At 36.3% G+C, this 21,670-nt stretch overlaps 1 protein-coding gene across 8 annotated transcripts in view; it reads left to right on the plus strand.

Annotated features, from left to right (window-relative positions):
• The window catches only part of CDH12 (cadherin 12), a 1,193,543-nt gene that overhangs the window by 844,849 nt on the left and 327,024 nt on the right, over positions 1-21,670 (plus strand). For all 8 annotated transcript variants that reach the window (XM_061393824.1, XM_061393826.1, XM_061393825.1 and 5 more), the window contains one exon: positions 7,371-7,787. In XM_061393824.1, the coding sequence (XP_061249808.1) occupies positions 7,557-7,787 (231 nt within the window). In that variant the 5' untranslated portion in view covers positions 7,371-7,556. The remainder of the gene's footprint in view (positions 1-7,370; positions 7,788-21,670) is intronic.

Raw genomic sequence — 21,670 nt, forward strand, 5'->3', positions numbered from 1 at the left:
AATATGGTCATATACCAAAACAGAGGGTACTTAGATATATGTAAAGTTTATACAAATATAAATTATTTATTTTTATATAAAATGCAAATTATATTTTATACAAATGTGTAAATCATGGTTATGTAAAATATTTAACAAGTACTCTTGAGAAATTAATTCATAGTCATAGTCACTATTAAAGAGTTACCCATTTTGCAGTTAGCCTTAGAATGTTACACACAGTTGAGAACTACTTGTATCTGTCAGCCTAATAAGACATCTTGTAATATAGACAGTTTCAGAGTAATTCACATATAATAGACCCCTTTCCAGAAGTATTCTTAAAAGCAAACACACCCAAAATTTAAAAAGCAAGCACACCCAAAAAACAAAACTACAAGAACCCATAGCCTTTGGGTATCTCTCAGTTTTTAACACACACAATGGAAAAGCTGTCAGTGGGTATTTCACATCTGAGTATCCACCGGCTTTGATATATGACCGTGGTTTAAAATTCCCCTTCTGCTAAAAGCAATGTTTGGCTCCAGAGACTCATCTGCGGGTTTGGAAAGTCTTTGGAAAGCCACTTTGGCTCCACAAAAGTTTAGGAATAATAGACAAATATAAAATTTTAAACACTATGCCTGAAATCCAGTATAGGGAATAAAATGCATCTCTGGTGATGTTCTTTGTAACAAATATGTCTTCTTTAAAGTTCACATGTTTCCATAGGGTGCTGACACCTCAGAACAAGGCTCTATTATTCTTACAACAGCACCATTGGTATCGGGGCAAGTGTACCCAAGTTGGTGACTCCACATAGTTTTTCCTTGTAATTTTGGTTACATTTCATACCCGGGGGAGTTGTTCCTCTTTCGCTTAAGAACTGGAGTCCTTCAATCTCCTTGCATTACATTTGTTGTGATATAACACTTTAAAAGCTCCCTGGTTGACAACTGTTGCTGGAGGCTGGGATCTGCTGGGAGTGGCATCATCCACTGAAAATAATATCTGCCCCCTCTTAACTAAAGCACCGCAATATTATAGTCTTGGGGTGGATTTTAGGATCATAATGTGATAATATGAGTTAGGAAATACAAGTGTACACATGTTCTAATTGAGTGATGAGATTAGCATATACTGTATTTCTTCACGCAGATAGCTGTACAGACATAAGAATATTGTTGATTGCACCTCCACAATTCAAATGCTAACAGACAGTTACTTAGCATAGAACTATGCTATGACTTCATTAGGAATTAGTCCTCAGACCTCTCTTGTTCCAAAGCCTATCTTTTTTACTTATTTTATTATTTTTTTTTCTTTTTTAATTATACCAAGGGACTTTCCAGGTGGTGCTAGTTGTAAAGAACCTGCCTGCCAATACAGGAGACATCAGAGATGTGGGTTCAATCCCTGGGTCAGGAAGATTCCCTAGAGGAGTACATGGCAATCCACTCCAGTATTCTTGCTGGAGAATCCCTTGGACAGAGGAGTCTGGGAGGTTACCGTTCATAAGGTCACAAAGAGTCTGACATGACTGAAGTGACTTCGCATGCAACTATACCAGTACTGGAAGTGACTCCCGAATTCAGGGTCTTCACTCTGGTCCCACCGCTGACCACTTATGTGATTGACATAAGGATGGCACCCCCAGTTCAGTCTAAGAGGGAAGAAGCTGGACAGCCGGAAAAGACCTTATCTTCCTGTCAGCTTCGGGTCACCTGGTCTGTCCAGCACCTTGTTGCGTGGATTAGCAGGACTATTGTGCAGTTTTTGAATTTTCAGTCACCATGTAATCCTGTTAGCTCAGCAACCTTGTCAATTACAGTTTTTTATTTTCTTTTATCCTTCTCTGCCTAGAATTATGTGTCTATTTTCACACATAATTGGGTGAGGGCTGGGATTCCTGAACCTCCTAACTTCAGAGGAACTATATTGACCTGATTGCTTCAGATCTTCTAATTTCACAGAAGATCTAAGTGAGTCTAAGAAAGTTTATGCTGCCCAATATTGAAATATGTACTCAATTTGGAAAATGAATTTTGAACTCAGGTCTTTAAGCTCATATTCATTATCTTACTGGGATTTGAAGCCCTTGAAATTCTCATCTATTTATGGATTCATTGTATAGTGTAGAATAGAATCCAAAGGCATGGGCTCCTGAGTCAGACTGCCCGGATTCAAACACACTGCCTATGTGCTTGTCTGTGGATAACCATCAAGTCATTTAGATTCTTTGTTTCTCTGTTTTATCTGTCAGATGGGTATAATAGATCCTCCTTCACAGAACAATTGTACTGATACAGAACACATAACAGTATATGGAACATAGTAAGTTTTCAATAAAAGTTAGATACCATCATTCAATGACTTACTCACTCACACTTAACAAATGTGTGTTTGGTACTTACCATGTGTCATTGTGGATGCCAGGAAGAGAACAGCTGAGAACGGCTGACAATAGAGTCATCATTGCTACTCTCTTAGCCCTTTGTCACTCTACTCAGACAACTGGAAAAATAATCATACAAATACACCTGTAATACAACTTATTATGTTGTTAATATCATTTATCAATAAAGGGTTTGAGAGAAGGAGAGAATGGCCAGGGTCTAGAGTGATGCAGAGGGAGATTGTGCAGTTCATGAACTGTTAGGCTCATGAATATCATAAAAGGCCTGGCTTTTAAGATCTACTCTCTTAACAACTTCCAGACATACACTACAGCATTAACTATAATCATCGGTCTATATGTTACATCCCCAGTGAGCAGAGAGAAGACTTTACAATGTTAATTACAGATCTTTCCACTCCAGTGTGGTATTTGAGTTCCTAAAAAGCTTTGCCTTCTGCAGAATTCATATCAAACCAGCAACATTCATGGCAAAGGATAAGATTATGTGCATATCTCTCAGACCTGTATGGTCAATCCTAACCATCACCATCCTAATGAAAATAACAGCAAAACTATTCATAAATATTCCTCTAAATATAAAAATGCATTGTAACAAAAAAAGAGAAAGTAATTTGATGGCAGGGATATGAGTAAGGATCAGTCTACTTAGAGAAAGAGGGAAATAAAGGGGAATGCATGAAAAAGTAGAAGAATACAGTGGGATGGGTAGAATATGTGTCCAGAGAGAGTCAAAGGATAGAACAAGACGTGGGCACCAGGTGAGGGAAATGGGGGGATGTTGTACCACGGTGTGACTCCATTTAACTTCAGCCTCATGACAATGTTTTGCATTTAGAGGCTGTTTTTGGTGATGTTAATCTTTAAGGTGTTGCGGAATTAGCTTATAAAAAACATTCTTTCTATGTTACTTTCATATTCTTCTTCAATTATCAATAATTTATGAGCTAATCCCCTTAAATAAGCAAGGATTCTTGGGTAACAAAGGGGGAAGCCATGAGCTAATTAGAATTTCTGAAAGACTCCTTTAAAAGGAGGTCCAAATAGATTTCAGATCCTCAGCTTTCAAGGATAATGGGTAGCTGGACCTATACTGATGATGCTGATGATGGAATATAGCTACCTGTCCAATATCAAAAATCGCTGATGTAAAATAAAAAGACACTTGTTTAAAGAAATAACTTTAGGAGTCAATACTCACTAAAATTTGAATTTTTATACCTCACACCTCCCCAAAAAAAGTGGAGGAGAAAAAAAAAATCAATGAAGCACAAAGGCAAAAAGACAACCTAATTATATGCAATAGACTAGGTATGGAAAGTTAGAGTTCCTGCTATCCATCTTTTCTACTTATGTTTATCTCCCCATTTGTTCTGTAAATGCCAAGGGTCGGATTGACATGAGTAGGGGAAGAAACATGGGCAAAACGGAAAGTTCAAGAATTCAAACACTTTAGATGTCAGTACTTTAAACTTGAAAACAGCTGAGGAAAATATGTGCCTTATTTTTACACAGGCTTAATGCATATAGTTGCAAATTTCCTCTGACATCCCAATATATTGTCATACAAACATGATGTGCTAGATATTCTATTCTGAATATTAAAATATATATGACTTAAGTAGAAATCACAGTTGTGATTTAAACTCTTATTTAAGTCAGTGCTACGTGGTAGAGAACAATGCAAGTCACAAATGCAAACTGCATCTATAATTGTAATTTTCTACTAATCACATTAAAAAAGGAAAAGAAATAGGTCAAATTAATGTAATAGTTTATATTTATTTAACCTTCTGATTGAGGGAAGGAGAAAAGAGGTCAACAGAGAATGAGATGATTGGATGGCATCACCCACTCAATGGACATGAGTTTAAGCAAACTCTGGGAGATGGTGAAGGACAGAGAAGTCTGGCATGCTGCAGTCCATGGGATCACAGAGTCAGACATAACTTAGTGAGTGAACAACAAACCTTCTTTACCCAAACTGTTAGCATGTCAACAAAAAATAAATGTAGAAATCAATAATGAGATCTTTTACATTCTTATTTTTTGTAGTAATTTTTTGAAATGTGGTATATAATTGAAAAGTTAGAGGACATCTCAATATCGAATTGCCAAATTTCAACTCCACAGCCACATATGGCTAGTGGTTCCCATATTGGACAATATAAGTCTAAGTTAACTTTTTATGAACTTTATTTTGCCAGAATGAAAGGATGCAATAAAATATATACAGTTCATGTTTTTGCTGGTAGCTAACAGGTGCATCCCTTTAGGCCAGAGAAAAAAAATAGATCCTACTTTATTTCTCCTTTGGAGAGTCATTGTAGGATGCTCTCAGAGTATAACTTTTAGACCCTCCCCATCTCACATCTTATCTTCAGTGAATTGCTTCCACATTTTTTCCTTTTGAATATATGTAAAGAATGCGTTATACTTTATATTATATCTAGCTGAAAAATCACTAAACCAAATTGCAACTGAAAGGTTGACAAAATGCCCTGTTTTATAGGCATGTGATTAAACATAAGTTGATTTTTATTTTAGTTGTCTTGTTTTGGAAGCACTATATATGATTTCTGACTTCTGACATTCTTGACCTTTGGAAACCTCTGAGAAGGCTGTGGGCAATGCTCCCCTAGTGCCAATGTGTGAAGCTTCCCTGGCTGGAGCCACCTTTTTCCATTGCTGCTTGAAGAATATAACATAGCTCTTATTTTTAATTCTCATTGCAATTGTCACCTATGGCAGACTTTTGCTAATCTAAGTTCTGACCACTTAAATTTTGCCATCAGGATATTCTATTTGCTTTTCTTTTCCCACAGCATTGATAAATTTGCCCTCATTTATGTATTTGACTATATTTGTTTTCCATTCCTGATTTAAGAAAAGGTAAGAATCATGTCTGTTTCCTTACCTACTGTATTACAAAGAACCTAGTACATCTTAGCTGTTCAAACCTTAGATAAGTGAATGAAAAAAAGTGTTTGTTGTAAGGAAAATGTTGAAAGCTCAGTTTTACCTAAATGCAAAGTAGAGATTATCCATCTGATACTGATTCAAGGTTGCTTTGAGTCACATACCATATATGAAATAATTCCTCTGTATCCCAGTATTTCTAGTATGCCAGGACTAGAGAAGCATTTTTTTAAACATTAAAGCTTATAAAGCCTTATAAAGCCATCTGACATTTTTCTCAATTTCATACATCTTAGGTCATTTTCGTTTAGCGAATTTACATTATTCTTTCATTGTTGTTGTTGCTCAATTATTAAGTCCTGTCTGAATCTTTGCAACCTCATTAACTATAGCCCGCCAGGTTCCTCTGTCCTCCGCTATCTTTGGGAGTTCACTCAAATTCATGTCCGTTGAGTAAGTGATGCCATCCAACCATCTCAGTGTCTGCCATCCTCTTCTCCTTTTCCTCTTTCCCAGCATCAAGGTCTTTTCCAATGAGTCAGCTCTTTGCATCAGGTAGCCAAAGTTTTGGAGCTTCATCTTCAGTGTTAATCCTTCCAGTGAATGTTCTTTCATGCATGGTCGTATACTTCCTATTCTCTAACTTCATGATTTTTTGTTTCTTTAAAACTGCTTTGTTTTTTCCTTATTCTCTAAATCTGTGATTCTAAATCTTGATCTATTTTGCTCTTTTCAGGAGATATTTGGCAATGGCTGGAGACATTTTTTGGTTATCACAACTAGCAGTGGGGGAGGATGCTACTCTCATCTATTGAGTGAAGGATAGGTGGTGTTTCTAGGATTCACAAAATGTACATGCTGGCCCCCCAGCAACAAAGAGTTATCCAACCCCAAATGTCAGTTGTCCTAAGGCTATGAAATTCTACTCTCAGTTCACTTTAAAAAGCATAATCCCAGTGAAGAATTCTAATTCAACAAGATGTATGCTTTCCAATATCTATAGCAGCACTACTTACAAGAACCAGGACATGGAAGCAACCTGTGTCCATTGACATGAATGAATAAAGAAAATGTGACATATGTAGATATGCATATGCAATGGAATTTTATTCAGCCATAAAAAAGAATCAGATACTGTCATTTGCAGCAATAATGCAATTATCATACATATCCCTAGTGGGTTCAGTGATAAGAATCTGCCTGAAATGCAGAAGACATGGGTTCAATCCATGGGTCTGGAAGATCCCCTGGAGAAGGAAATGGCAACCCACTCCACTGTCTTGCCTGGGAAATCCCATGGACAGAGGAGCCTGGCAGGCTACAGTCCATGGGGTCACAAAAGTGTTGGGCATGACCTAGAGATTAAACAGCAATAAGGGATAACCATACTAAGTGAAGTAAGTCAGAGAGAGAAAGACAAATATCATATAATATCCCTTATATGTAGAATCTAAAAAAAGTGATACAAATGAACTTATTTACAAAACAGAAATAGACTCATGGACTTTGTTTTCTAGAAAACAAACATGGTTACCAGAGGGGAAAGGGAGGGAGATGAATTGGCAATTTGAGATTAAAGGATAAAATATACTGTATATAAAATAAACATATAATAAGGACCTACTATATAACACAGGGAACTATATTCAATTTCTTATGATAACCTATAATAGAAAAATATATAAAAGAATATATATATATGCCTAACTTAATTACTTTGTTGTACACCTAAAACATTGCAAATTAACTATACTTCAGTAAAAAAAAAATAGTGATCTCTGTTTTACTCTTAAATGGTTATTAAATTTAAAAAATGATTGCTTCTATTTATGATAAACTTGCTTTATTGTGACTCATACTTTTTCAAGTCAGTAAAAAATAATTAGACATTTTATCTAAGTTAACAGGTTAAATAGCAGTGATCATTTACTAATATAATTCTTTTAAAGACTTTTCTCTCTGTTTCCTTCAATGTTGGCAGATATAATGAGAGTTTTGATGACTATCATCATGTAATTCTATCAATTTAATGTATCTTTGTTAATCTGTTTTATAGGTCCCTTTAGATGGAATATAATATAGCAGAAGCATTTTCATCAAAAGGATTAATGCCTGCATTATCATTTCTGCAATAAAACAGAAAGCTAAGTGGTGGAGGCCACAGACACCTCAAACCTGGATTCCACAATTCTACATTAAGTGCTGGCGTTTTTATTACTCTGCTGTAGGAAAGCTTTTGCCAATGCTTACAAGGAACTGTTTATCCCTGCTGCTCTGGGTCCTGTTTGATGGAGGTCTCCTAACACCACTTCAACCTCAGCCACAACAGACTTTAGCCACAGAACTAAGAGAGAATGTTATCCACCTACCAGGACAACGATCACATTTCCACCGAGTTAAACGTGGCTGGGTATGGAATCAATTTTTTGTGCTGGAGGAATACATGGGCTCCGAGCCTCAGTATGTGGGAAAGGTAATGAGTGTTTCTTTTGACAACAACTTGATAGCAAGGGGGCTTATGCATTGTGTATTGTGTATGGATGTTTTGCACAGGAGTTGAACAAACCAGTGAGTAGAACACTGGAATTGAGATCAAGAGACCTGGTTTCTCTTCCTGACTCAATGACCCGGGTAAGCTTTGGAATATCATTTCATCCCTCTTTGCTTCAATTCTCCTTGGTTATTTTAATGAAGTTAGTATATATTATATTCTTATTTTTGACATTATTCACCAAAGTCATGAAGTTAACATGTGTAAATGTAACTAAAAGTGTTACTATAGCACATTACTGGCCATATCCATTCTGGAATTGTTTACCAGCAAGAAACACAGGAAAAAATCAGGAGGTATAAGTATTCTAAATTGTTCATGTCTTTGAATGACCAGAATATCTACCTTTCCCTCCCCTTAAAAAATAGGTTATACCATTTAGATTGTGGTTCTGGGGTACAGATGGTCCCAGATTTCCAGTGGTTTGACTTAAGATTTTTTTAAACTTTATAATGTTGCAAAAGCAATATGCATTCCATACTTACACAGCCAATCTGTTTTTCACTTTTACTACAGTATTTAATACACTACACGAGATAGTCAGCACCTTATTATAAAGTAGGCTTTGTGCTAGATGATTTCCTGACTGTTGGTTAGTGTGTTTTGAGAATGTTTAAGTCTGTCAGACTAAGTAATGATATTCAGTAGGATAAGTGTATTAAATGCATTTCGACTTAAAAATGTTTTCAATTGACAGTGGTTTTATTGGGATGTAGCTCTGGTCTAAGTTGAAGATCTGTATTTAATTTGGATGCTTATTCTTTAAAGTAATTCTTTTATTATAGGTTATTTATTTATTAATTTTTTCCTCTCTTTTTTTTCTTTTTATTTTATTTATTTTATTATGATAATGATACATTTATTGAAAGTTTTACATTTTTATATTCTAGTCCTGGATGACTTACGTGTAACATTTTTTGTGCTGGGGCTTCACTGCTGCATGCAGACTTTGGTTGCGGCAACTGGGACTAGTCTATAGTCATGGTTCACTGACTTCTAATTGTTGTGGCTTCTCTTGCTGTGGAGCATGGGTTCTAGGGCACATGGGCTCAGTAATTGCAGGCACATGGGCTTTGTTGCTTTGTGGCATGTGGGATCTTTCTGGACCAGGGATCAAACCAGAGTTCCCTGTATTGTCTAGTAGATTATCAATCACTGGACCACCGGGAGACCCTCTTTATTATAGGTTTTGTAAGGTATTTATAAAGGTGTTTATGGCCAAAGTAATAAATGTTGGAACCCAAATATATGCACATCAATCTCAACACAATATGCAAATTTTAATCTCTTAGTTAAAGAAAAAAAGTTGTTTTTTTTTTTTTCTCAAAATAGCAGCTACGTGTTTCAACAGATTTATGCTTTACTGCTATTATTCTTACATCAACTTTGGAGCCATATCTATCATAGAGCTTATCAATGACACCAAAATCTTTTTCAGGAAAATGCATATTTTATTTAGTTTCATGTTGCTAATTCCAGGGTTTTTTTTTTTAACTTTCTAAAAGATTTTGCTATGGTTTTAACAAAATAATGTTTATGTTTGAAGAGAGTTTAAAATAAATCTAAAGCAGAAATAGAAAACCATAGTCAAAATAGTATTAGGAAACTGGTATAATAGATTATGTCTCTGGAATATTAAAGCCCCTAGAGATTTGTGAAAATCTAAACTAATGAGAAACATGATGAGTCTTATGATTCTAATGCTGGCTTAAATGAAACAAATTTATTTAAGAGCTAAATTCTTTGCCCTATGATTTTAAGACTTACCTCTTAGAAATGTATTTTAAAAATATTGAATAATATAGTGAGGAAGGTCTTCAACTAGAACGTTTATTGGAAATGAACACATAGTCAGGTTGCCCTCATGTTACCAAACACTGTGATTGATGCACAGTGAGGCTGAACAAACTAAAATGTTAACATTTGGAGCAGACAAAGTTTTATTGCAGGGCCATGCAAGGAAACAGGTGATTTCCCAAAGAAACTTGAACTGCTGAAAGTTTCAGCAAAGCACTTTTAAAGGCAAGGTGAGGGAAGGGAGGGTGTGTTTGGTTGTAAACTTCTTGGTGTAGGAATCCTTTGTCCTTGCAGGTGTCCACATAGCTAAGGTCAAGAGGTTCCTGTAAACCTCCAAGACAAATGTTATTCTCTATTCTGCAAGTTTTTATCTCTATATGAAAGGACTCTTAACGGCCAAGGTCTTGAAAATGGGCTATGGTGCATATTTCAGGATATAGGCAGCACTCTTTTGCAAATGGTGCAGAGCCAGTATTACTAAGTATAAGCAACAAAGCACAAAGATAAAAAAAAAAATAGATCTAATACGGAGTCAGATTTGTTCTTCACAAATGCACTAGGGTATATAGGGCCCTATGATGCTTTTGAACTGTGATGTTGGAGAAGACTTTTGAGAGTCCCTTGAACTGCAAGGAGGTTCAACCAGTCCATCCTAAAGGAGGTCAGTCCTGAGTGTTCATTGGAAGGACTAATGTTGAAGCTGAAACTCCAATACTTTGGCCACCTGATGCGAAGAGATGACTCATTTGAAAAGAACCTGATGCTGGGAAAGATTGAAGGTGGGAGAAGGGGACGACAGAGGATGAGATGGTTGGATGGCATCACTGACTCAATGGACATGAGTTTGGGTAAACTCTGGGAGCTGGTGATGGACAGGGAGGCCTAGCGTGCTGCAGTTCATGGGGTTGCAAAGAGTTGGACACGACTGAGCAACTGAACTGAACTGATATGGGGCCCTGAGCAAATATTTTCTGTGGGGTACCTATCTATGTATAAAATATGATTCACATCAAATCAATCTTTGAGTACCATTCTCACAGTCCAAATTTTAGTGATCTTGCAAAAAACATACATTACCATTTAGCAGGAGCAATCTCTTTGTCAGGCTGGCTCCTAGGAATCAGGATCTAGTCTTGTTGCCCCAGGAGAACTCCACAGATCCTAGTTCTGAGGTCCATATTGTACCTGGTGAACCCTAAAATTGAATGGAAAGTCAGGGAGAACCATAAAGGGGAGAACCGTCTGTTGGAGCCCAACCAATTTCAACTGAGTCCAGGGTAACCCACTCAGATGGCATTGCTCCACAAATAGCCCTGAGCACAAGAAAGGCCTTCAAAACTTTTAAGGGAAGCACCCCAAAGCATGAATGTCCCCTGGATGTTACTGTACATTGTTTCTGCTTATAATATTCTTTGATACGTCAAAGAGTATAAAAATCAGTAACGTTTTTGTGATAAGATAATTTTATGTCATAGTACACTAATTTCTTGTGAATTAATTCAGTATAAGGATTGGGTTTTGAAATCCAAGACAACTGGAGAGGAAGCATACCTCTAGAACTTTTGTCTCTTGGGTGTCAGTTATGTCAACTCTGCTTGTGATGGAAGCTGGACATCACATTGAGGTTCCTGGCAAATGTCTGCTGAGCAGCCATTCTGACTTTAATTAGAGCAGATCCTTAGCCTTTACTTGCCAGAATTTGAGGTGAGAAAGTTGACATTTTGTTGAAAATTTAATGAAATTGACTTTTAATCTATCCTAGCTAGAGTAGAATTTCACCTCCCAGTGGACATGATTAAAAAGATCTAGGAACTACTTGTAGAAGTTTTGTTTGATACTCTTGAATTCTATTTTTATAATTGATATGAAAGTATGGAATTCATCCAAATCATTTAAGAGATGAATCAGTATTTATAGATTAGCAAGGAATAGGTCTAAGATCTAATCCATTATGAAATTAAAACATTATTTTCATAGATGCATGGCTCCCCATTTGTAAAATATAATGAAAACTTATGGTTTTCAGGCAATGTATGTTTCTAATGTAAATGAAAAAGCAGTTTCCAAGATTTCCTTTCCACATGGAAACTAATTAAAGTTTAATTAACTCTGTCTTGATGATTCTAGATATGGGAATAGTAATATGATAACACTGGGGCCAGTTCAAGCCATAATATGTAAGTGTGTAAACATATATAAATATATTTGTGCTCCTGCTCTTCCTAGAAGGCTTGAGACAGTTCACAGTAAAACACAGTACTATAAATAATATAGAATTCTGTGTTATAGGAAAAGGAAAATGCACAAGTGCCAAGCACAATAGTCAACTGAAACATTATAATTGAGATTCAGATTTAATGCATATTTCTTTGCAGCAAGAACATACATATAGTATTGTTCAGTTGCTAAGTCATATCTGACTCTTTAAGCCCACATGGACTATAGCACTCCAGGCTCCTCTGTCCATGGGGATTTCTAGGGAAGAATACTGAAGTGGGTTGCCGTTTCCTTCTCCATGGGGTCTTCCTGGACCAGGGGTCAAACCTGTGCCTCCTGCATTGAGAGATGGATTCTTTACCACTGAGCCACCGGGGAAGCCCCAGAACAAGGAAATTCCACTTACTGAGAGGAAAAAAAAAAGTTTCCCTACCTTCAAGATTAAAAGATTTTCTTACTGTAGAAATTAATGAGGAGGGAGTGAGTGGTTTAATGGATATTAGCCTCAACAACTGTTATATTTAATATTTAAAAGGATCAGATGTTACTGTTGACATCGTTTCAAGAAAGACCAAACTGTGGCATTGCTTATAATGACTATGACTTAATACACAAATAAATCCCAAGGTTGTCCAGAGGTAAACCCAATGCTTTTTACAAATAGACATATTGAATTTGCTACAACACCTGGATATGTATAAAATACCATATTGCAGAGCAACACAGAAACTAATTTGATAAGCAAACATGTTTAATGCATGTATTACTTATTGCTCAAAGTCACCTCAAAAAAGTATCATTAAAGGAACACACAGATGTGCCTGCCCATACACACACACACACACACACACACGAGTAAATTGCTTATACCATCAAATATAATTGGGTGCCTCTGTCTCAATTCAGAAGAACTTGTTAGCAGAAATTTTTAAAATGAAAGTATTTAATATGGCATATGGCATAAAGATTCAATATTGCAGTATATCTAATCCCTAATTTGAGAGGCATTTATTCAACATATTTCTAATTGAGAATGCATTATCATTTCAGAAAGTGTTAAGCCTTGTGGGAGTAAAGTATCAATGTCTTTAGATTTCAGTTATAACAGAGAAGTTTTAATGAGTGTCTTAGGGCACTATTTTAATTTCTTTACTTACATAAATTCATGTAATCTTCACAACAGCACTATCAGGACAATTATTGGTAGCCCCATTTTGCTTATCAGAAAACTGAGGCACAGGAAAATTAAATAATTCCCCATGGCCCAACACCCAATAAATACTGAAACTTGGATTTTAAGTTGGGTAGAGCAGGTAGTTTAGGTCCATGGCACCAGAAAATATCACATTTTATTATCATACAAGCATCTTAGGAGCTAAAAACAATTTTAATACTCTGTCAAAAGTACTATGACAAAGATCCTATTAAGAGTTGTGGAGACAAAAGAAGGTCTATGACTATGCCTAAAAGAAAAATTCAACAAAAGGTTCACAGTTGATGAAGTACCTGAGATGAATCTTGAAAGATGTCTTTGTTTTTAGGAAAAGATAGTCTGAAGAAACGTTTTTATAAGCACTCAGGCTTGAAAGTGCAAGGTGAGCCTCAATAACTATATTTCAAAATAATCAGAGAGTGTGAAATCAACGTTTCAGAGTAGGTTATAGAAAGTTTCAGAGTAGGTTAAATAGAGAAAGTACAGAGGCTCAAGTCTGATGTCGAGATTAATAATACTTATTCTTTTATTAAATTTTTTAAAATTTGAGATATAATTGACAAATAGCAGTTCCCACTGTACAACATAGTGTTTTGCTATTGTATACATTCTGAAATGATCTCCCAAGTAAGTCTAGTTAACATCTATCATTGTGCATAGTTATATTTTTTTCTTGTGATGAGAACTTTTAAGATTTACTCCCCTAGCAACCTTCAAATATGCAATACAGTACTATGAACTGCAATCACTATGCTGAACATGCAGTACTACTTGTTCTTAAAGGTGTCAGTATCCACAAAGTGTCTTGGTTGAAGATTCATATGGAAGAAACTGCAGTTCTAGAATGATCACTCAGTGATCCATTTAAAGGACACATTGGAGACCCCAAAACAGACATGGAGATAGGAAACATATGTAGGAGAAGGTTACAGGAGAATTGCCTAGGGAGTAATAAAGGAAAAGGAATATTAAATTTGATCATTTGAAAGGCAGATAGATAATAAAATTTCAAGATCCATTGTTCAAGAGAATATGGAGGATGAGACAAAAAAAAAATTAGTGGACAATCACATGTAAAGAATGAGAGGGAAAAGGAAAACAAAATGATGCAGATTTCTGCCTTATGTTTTGCTAGTATCCTGTATAGATTTGGTTCTAGAGTGAGAAATAAAAGGATCACTCTTATATATCCAGAGTTGCTTAGAAGTACCCAGGTGAAGTATCTCACGGTTGTTTAAACACATGAACGTAGAGTTCACGAGAGAGGCCTATGGTAGAGATACAGGATCAGGAGATTGGCATACAGATGGTGGTCAAAATCACATAAGTGGTAATCACATAAAGTGGTAATGAGCTAGGAAAAGTTACAGAGAAAATATGAGAACCCTGATTTTTAACTGCAAAGCAGATGAAGAATAGATCAATTTAATGAATAAGAAGTAAAATACAAAGAGAGTTACGGGAAATATAGCTAAAAATGTTTTTTTTTTTTTTAATTTTTTAATTTTACAATATTGTATTGGTTTTGCCATATATCAAAATGAATCTGCCACAGGTATACACGTGTTCCCCATCTTGAACCCTCCTCCCTCCTCCCTCCCCATACCATCCCTCTGGGTCGTCCCAGTGCACCAGCCCCAAGCATCCAGTATCGTGCATTGAACCTGGACTGGCGACTTGTTTCATATATGATACTATACATGTTTCAATGCCATTCTCAAAAAGTTTAAAGAATAACACGTGACAATGCCAAATTCTACAGATCAGATGAAACAATGACTGGAACACTTTTACTGATTTTGTCAGATAGTGAATCAGAAGTAAATGTAGTAAAATGATTTTCATCATTTTCTCCAGAGTTTGAAGAAATGAGAAAAGAATGAGTCCAGCCTGTAGATGCCATTTCAAAAGTATAGGTGAAAAAAATTCTTCTGTGCTGGTTTGATCTGATAGAGATTCTATTAGTGTTTTCCAGAGAAATAAAACCAACAAGATGTATATATATGACTTAAGGGAAACAACTTTTAAGTGGTAAAACTAACCAGCAGTGTGCAATTCTCTTCATCAGCAAGAAACTGTTAAAGAGGAGAAAAAAAGAGTAGGTGACTGTACCAATTCATTATTGCAGGTTTTTTTTTTTTTTGAGGGGATCATTGTGATGAAATAGAAGAATACTGAAAAAACAACTAAGAGAAACCAGGATGAATCTACAAACACTAAAGTTCCAAAGAGATGTACCTATAAAAATATATGCTTTGCAATATACATAAATACCTTGGAGATATTGTGGGTACAGTTCTAGATCACAGCAATAAAGCAGACACTGCAATCAAGTGAGCCACACACATCTTTTTTGGTTTCCCAAAGCACACAATGTTAGTTTGCACTATGCATTAATCTATCACGTACAGAATTATATTTAAAATAACAATGTGCATACTTTAATTAAAAAATACTTTATTGTTAAAGATGCCAACTGACCATTATCTGAGCCTTTAGCAAGTCATAGTAGTACTATGAAAATCACTTATCATAGATCACCATAAAAATATAATAACAAAACAGTTTTTAAATTGGGAGAATTACCAAAATGTAACCCAGTGGCAGGAAATGGGCAAATAAGTTGGAAAAATGGCACTGATAGACTTGCTGGAGAAGAGATGCATAAACCTTCAGTTTGAACAAACTGTACTATCTGAGAAGTGTAATAATGTGAAATGCAATACAACAACATATGCTGTGTGTGTTCATATGTATATATGTGTATGTGTATAAATACACATGCACAAAAAGTCAAGGCTGTGCGAATAGAATTTTGTTTTTCTTAAAATAAGTACAAGTAGAATTTGGTTTTGAATTAGTAAAAAAAAAAAAGATAAAGAAAAAATAGAAATAGTATTAATAGTATATTAAAATAGTTATAATTGCATTGAAAAAATAATGTCTGTCTTGAAAGTCTTCCCAACTAACACAGTATAAAGATGCTATTTTAATTCATGTATATATCCCTTTGTATCCAATAATAATGGAAGTTATATCACAAAGTTATACTAAGACATTTAAAAGTTGTATTTATGGCTCACCATCTATGTATCTTTCCTCTTTCTCTCTTATTTTTCCCTCTCTTTTCTTCTTTCTTTTCTTCCTCCCTTCCTATCTCTGTTTCCTATCTCTGTTCCTTTCTTTGTTTATTCCTCATTTGTGAGTCATGTAGCTTTCAGTTCAGTTCACTCACTCAGTCATGTCCGACTTTTTGAGACCCCATGGACTGCAGCACGCCAGGCTTCACTATCCATCATCAATTCAGGAACTTACGCAAACTCATGTCCATCAAGTTGATTATGTAATCCAACCATTTCATCCTCTGTCATTCCCTTCTCCATGTGCCTTCATCTGTCCCAGCATCAAGATCTTTTCCAATAAGTTTTTCGCATCAGGTGGCCAAAATATTAGAGTTTCAACTTCAGCATCAGTCCTTCCAATGAATATTCAGGACTGATTTCCTTCAGGATTGACTGACTTAAACTCCTTGCTGTCCAAGGGACTCAAGAGTCTTCTCCAACAGCACAGTTCAAAGCATCAATTCTTCAGTGCTCAGCTTTCTTTGTAGCCCAAATCGAACAACCATACATGACTACTGGAAAAACCATAGCTTTGACTAGATGGACCTTTGTTGGCAAAGTAATGTCCCTCCTTCTTAATATGCTCTCTAGGTTGGTCATAGCTTTTCTTGCAAGGATCAAGCATCTTTTAATTTCATGGCTGAAATTACCATCTGCAGTGATTTTGGAGCTTCAGAAATAAAGTCTCTCACTGTTTCCATTGTTTCCTCATCTATTTTCCATGAAGTTCTGGGACTGGATGCCATGATCTTAGTTTTCTGAATGTTGAGTTTTAAGCCAAATTTTTCACTCTCCTCTTTCACTTTCATCAAGAGGCTCTTTAGTTCTTCTTCAATTTCTGCCATAAGGGTGGTGTCATCTGCATATCTGAGGTTATTTATATTTCTCCTGGCAGTCTTGATTCCAGCCTGTGCTTCATCCAGCCCGGCATTTTGCATGATGTACTCTGCATATAAGTTAAATAAGCCAGGTGACAATATCCAGCCTTGATGTACTCCTTTCCCAATTTGGAACCAGTCCATTGTCCCATGTCCAGTTCTAACTGTTACTTCTTGACCTGCATGCAGATGTCTAAGGAAGCAGGTAAGGTGATCTGATATTCCCACCTCTAGAAGAATTTTCCGCAGTTTGTTGTGATCCACACTGTGAAAGGTTTTGGCATAGTCAATAAACCAGAAATAGATATTTCTCTGGAACGCTCTTTCTTTTTCAACGATCCATCGGATATTGGCAATTTGACTTCTGGTTCCTCTGCCTTTTTTAAATCCAGCTTGAACATCTGGAAGTTCTTGGTTCACATACTGTTGAAGTCTGGTTTGGAGAATTTTGAGCATTACTTTGCTAATGTGTGAGATGAATGCAGTTGTGCGATAGTCTAAACACTATTTGACACTGCCTTTCTTTGGGTTTGGAATGAAAACTGACCTTTTCCAGTTCTGTGGACACTGATGAGTTTTCCAAAGTTGCTGACATATTCAGTGCAGCAATTTAAAAGCTTTTAGGATTTGAAGAAGCTCAACTGGTATTCCATCACCTCCACTAGCTTTGTTCATAGTGATGCTTCCTAAGGCCCACTTGACTTCACATTCCAGGATGTCTGGCTCTAGGTGAGTGATCACACCATTGTAGTTATCTGGGTCAAGAAGATCTTTTCTGTATAGATTTTCTGTGTATTCTTGCCACCTCTTCTTAATATCTTCTGCTTCTGTTAGGTCCATACCATTTCTACCCTTTATTGTGCCCATTTTTGCATGAAATATTCCCTTGGTATCTCTAATTTTCTTAAAGAGATCTCTAGTCTTTCCCATTCTATTGTTTTCATCTATTTCTTTGCATTGATCACTGAGGAAGGCTTTTTTATCTCTGCTTGCAATTCTTTGGAACACTGCATTCAGATGTGTATAGATTTCCTTTTCTCCTTTGCCTTTAGTTTGTCTTCTTTTCTTAGCTATTTGTAAGGACTCCTCAGACAACCATTTTGCCTTTTTGCATTTATTTTTCTTGGGGATATTCTTGATCACTACCTCCTATATAACATCATAAACCTCCATCCATAGTTCTTCCGGCACTCTATCAGATCTAGTCCCTTGACTCTATTTGTCACTTCTACTGTATAATCGATTGTAAGGAATTTGATTTAGGTCATACCTGTATAGTCTAGTGGTTTTCCCCACTTTCTTCAATTGCACTCTGAATTTTGCAATAAGTTCATGATCTGAGTCACAGTCAGCCTCCAGTCTTGTTTTTGCTGACTTTGTAGGGCTTCTCCATCTTTGGCTGCAAAGAATATAATCAATCTGATTTCAGTATTGACTATCTGGTGATGTCCATGTGTAGAGTCTTGTCTTGAGTTGTTGGAAGAGGGTATTTGTTATGACCAGTTCATTCTCCTAGCAAAACTCTGTTAGCCTTTGCCTTGCTTCATTCTGCACTCCAATGCCAAATTTGCCTGTTTCTCCAGTTATCTCTTGACTTCCTACTTTTGCATTCCAGTCCCCTATGATGAAAATGACGTCTTTTTTTTTTTTTTTTGGTATTAGTTCTAGAAGGTCCTTGTAGGTCCTCATAAAGTGAAAGAAAGAAAGTGAAGTCACTCAGTCGTGTCCAACTCTTTGCGACCCCATGGACTATAGCCCACCAGGCTCCTCTGTCCATGGGATTTTTCCAGGCAAGAATACTGGAGTGGGTTGCCATTTCCTTCTCCAGGGGATCTTCCCAGCCCAGGGATTGAACCTGGGTCTCCTGCATTACAGATAGACACTTTATCATCTGAGCCACCAGGGAAGCCATAGGTCTTCATAGAATCATTCATCTTTGGCTTCTTCAGCACTACTGGTTGGGACACAGACTTGGATTACCATGATATTGAATGCTTTGCCTTGGAAATGAACAAAGATCATTCTGTCATTTTTGAGATTGCACCCAAGGCCTGGCGTGCTGCGATTCATGGGGTTGCAAAGAGTCAGACACAACTGAGCTACTGAACTGAACTGAACTGCGTTTCAGACTTTTTGTTGACTATGAGGGTTACTCCATTTCTTCTAAGGGATTCTTGCCCACAGGAGTAGATATAATGGTCATCTGAAATATAATTTTGGGTTAATTGTAGCTATAGAGAATTGGATAATTTGGAGAATTTTGGATGAATTGTAGTTTTGGAGAAGCCTGTGATGTAGTTTTCATGGTTCAATTTATTCCTAAAGTGTGAGCTTTCAAAATCAGAGTCATTTCTGTTCATTTGAAATTCAAGGTTCCTCACACTAGCTCAATCTTCACACAAGATTTAAAAATGTATTCATCCTCTTGACTCCTGACTCACATATTTGAGAGATTTTTGCAGTATATTCAAGTGTCCTAAATTAAAGTCTTGTTTCTAATCCATTCTACTGTCAAATGGATTGACTTTGCTGCTAATCAAAGCATCTTTAGCTACCTGCTCTTTCTGTAGCAAAACATCAGAGGAAACCGTTAGGTAAGTCTGATGTTTTATTACACATCGTGATTCTTAAATATATCCCTGAGTTTTATATTCTCTCTCAATACATGAGATTGGCATTGAAATAGTCATTTTGGGGTATGATTAGATAGCAATACATCTAAAGGACAATTGCTGCTAAAATAGAGGTTGAACAAACTGTCAGTGGTCATTGTATGCGAGTTCTTCTCTCCCCTTTACAATTTATTTCATGTTTCTAGCATGCTAGTTGTTTCATAATAGCTGTGCCATAAAGGTTTAATGGGTTTATTTTAATTGAATTGGCAGGACCTTGAAAGAAAGTCAACTATCTTTAAATCAATATATGAATCATTAACAAAAAACATTTCAAAAATAACATGGGTAACATTAACACTCTGGTTTTTTTTTTTTTCTCCTGCTTTCTTTTCCTCTCCTCCTCCTACTGTTTTTCCACCATAGCCCTAATTATCTTTCAGTCCTTCCTTTCCTTTTAACCATTTCTCTGCATTATTTAGGGATTTGCCTGATGGGTTACTTAAAAACTAAGATAAAGGGTTAGCTTTGATTCTAATTTTTAGGTCTTATAATAATTATCCATATGAAAGTGCTTAAGTACACACGTCAATCCACATGACTAAGAGCACAGCAGAATATCATATACCCAGATTATATTTTCACCAGAAATAGCCCAGATGCATTTGTCACAAACTTTACAGTACAATCCGTTGTGTGTATTTGTTTATGTGTGTGTGTGTTTGCTGTGTGTGTGTGTTTCCAAATATTTTTAGTAAATCATTTAATTGAAAACAAAACAACCATTAGTTGGATTCTTTGGAAAACAGTCCTCTCTGTGGGCTAAACATTGATGAACCATTGTGATGGTGGTGTTTTAGTCTTTGTGTCCAACTTTTGAGACCTCATGGACTGTAGCCGGCCAGGCTCCTCTGTCCCTGGGATTTCCCAGGCAAGAATACTTGAGTGGGTTGCCATTTCCTTCACCAGGGGATCTTCCTTATCCAGGGATCAAACTTGGGTCTTCTGCATTGCAGGCTTATTCTTTACTGAATCAACAGGGAAATAACAAACCACCACTCACATGTTATAGCAGATGTTAAGATATGAGACCCAGTGGAATGATTAGAGAAGTGCTCTGAAAAAGAGCACCTGAATGAAAAGATAACAGAAAAAGCAAGTACGGAATGACCTGAATAATAAAGATTTCAAATATAATGTTCTCATCTTCTAACAACACTGCGTTTATGAATTTATGCCACTCTAACTAAACTTGTAATATAGAGGGGTTCTTTTGTATATTTTAAACATAGCAGAAATGTGAGAAAAATTCTTTCTCAGCTCTGAAAAAAATTGAAAGCACTGTCATAGGAGGTACTATCTATATATGTTCGTTGTTCGTAAGGAGCAGCACCATCTATTGCTGCTGACATTTAATCAATGCAACTAATATATAAAATTACTTTTGTGAAAGCATATGTTTTCTGCTCCTAGACTTTCTCATAAAGGTTGCATACATGAGATTGCCTATATATCATGTAGCAGTGTAACCACTATAGACTTTTAATGTTTACTCATTCTCTATATTAAAGAATGCTGCTGTGCTGTCGCTGTTGTCCTTGTTTTCTGTCACCTATTGGGAGTGGCTCGTCTTCCACAGTTTCATGAATGCTGGAAGCAAACACGAGATGTTTGGATCAGAGAAAAGGGCATTTTCACTCATAGCACAGGAGACAACTGGAGTATTAGCATCTTTGAGTCCGTTCCCGTGGCCTCAGGTAGCATTGGGCAAAATGGATAGGTCAGGTGGATGCCAGCACATGCAGTGGGTTGCATCACAAGAGGAACCCTGATAATTCCTGCCCTTTTTTGGGAAGGAGATATTATAGTTATTTTATTGCATTGCAAGCATTATGTGCACTTTGCTTCAGAAGAAGACAGTATGTCTCAACTTTTCAAAGCTGCAGCTATATAAAATTCTTGAAAA

Source organism: Bos javanicus, chromosome 20, assembly GCF_032452875.1.
Source record: "Bos javanicus breed banteng chromosome 20, ARS-OSU_banteng_1.0, whole genome shotgun sequence".
Taxonomy (NCBI): Eukaryota; Metazoa; Chordata; class Mammalia; order Artiodactyla; family Bovidae; genus Bos; species Bos javanicus.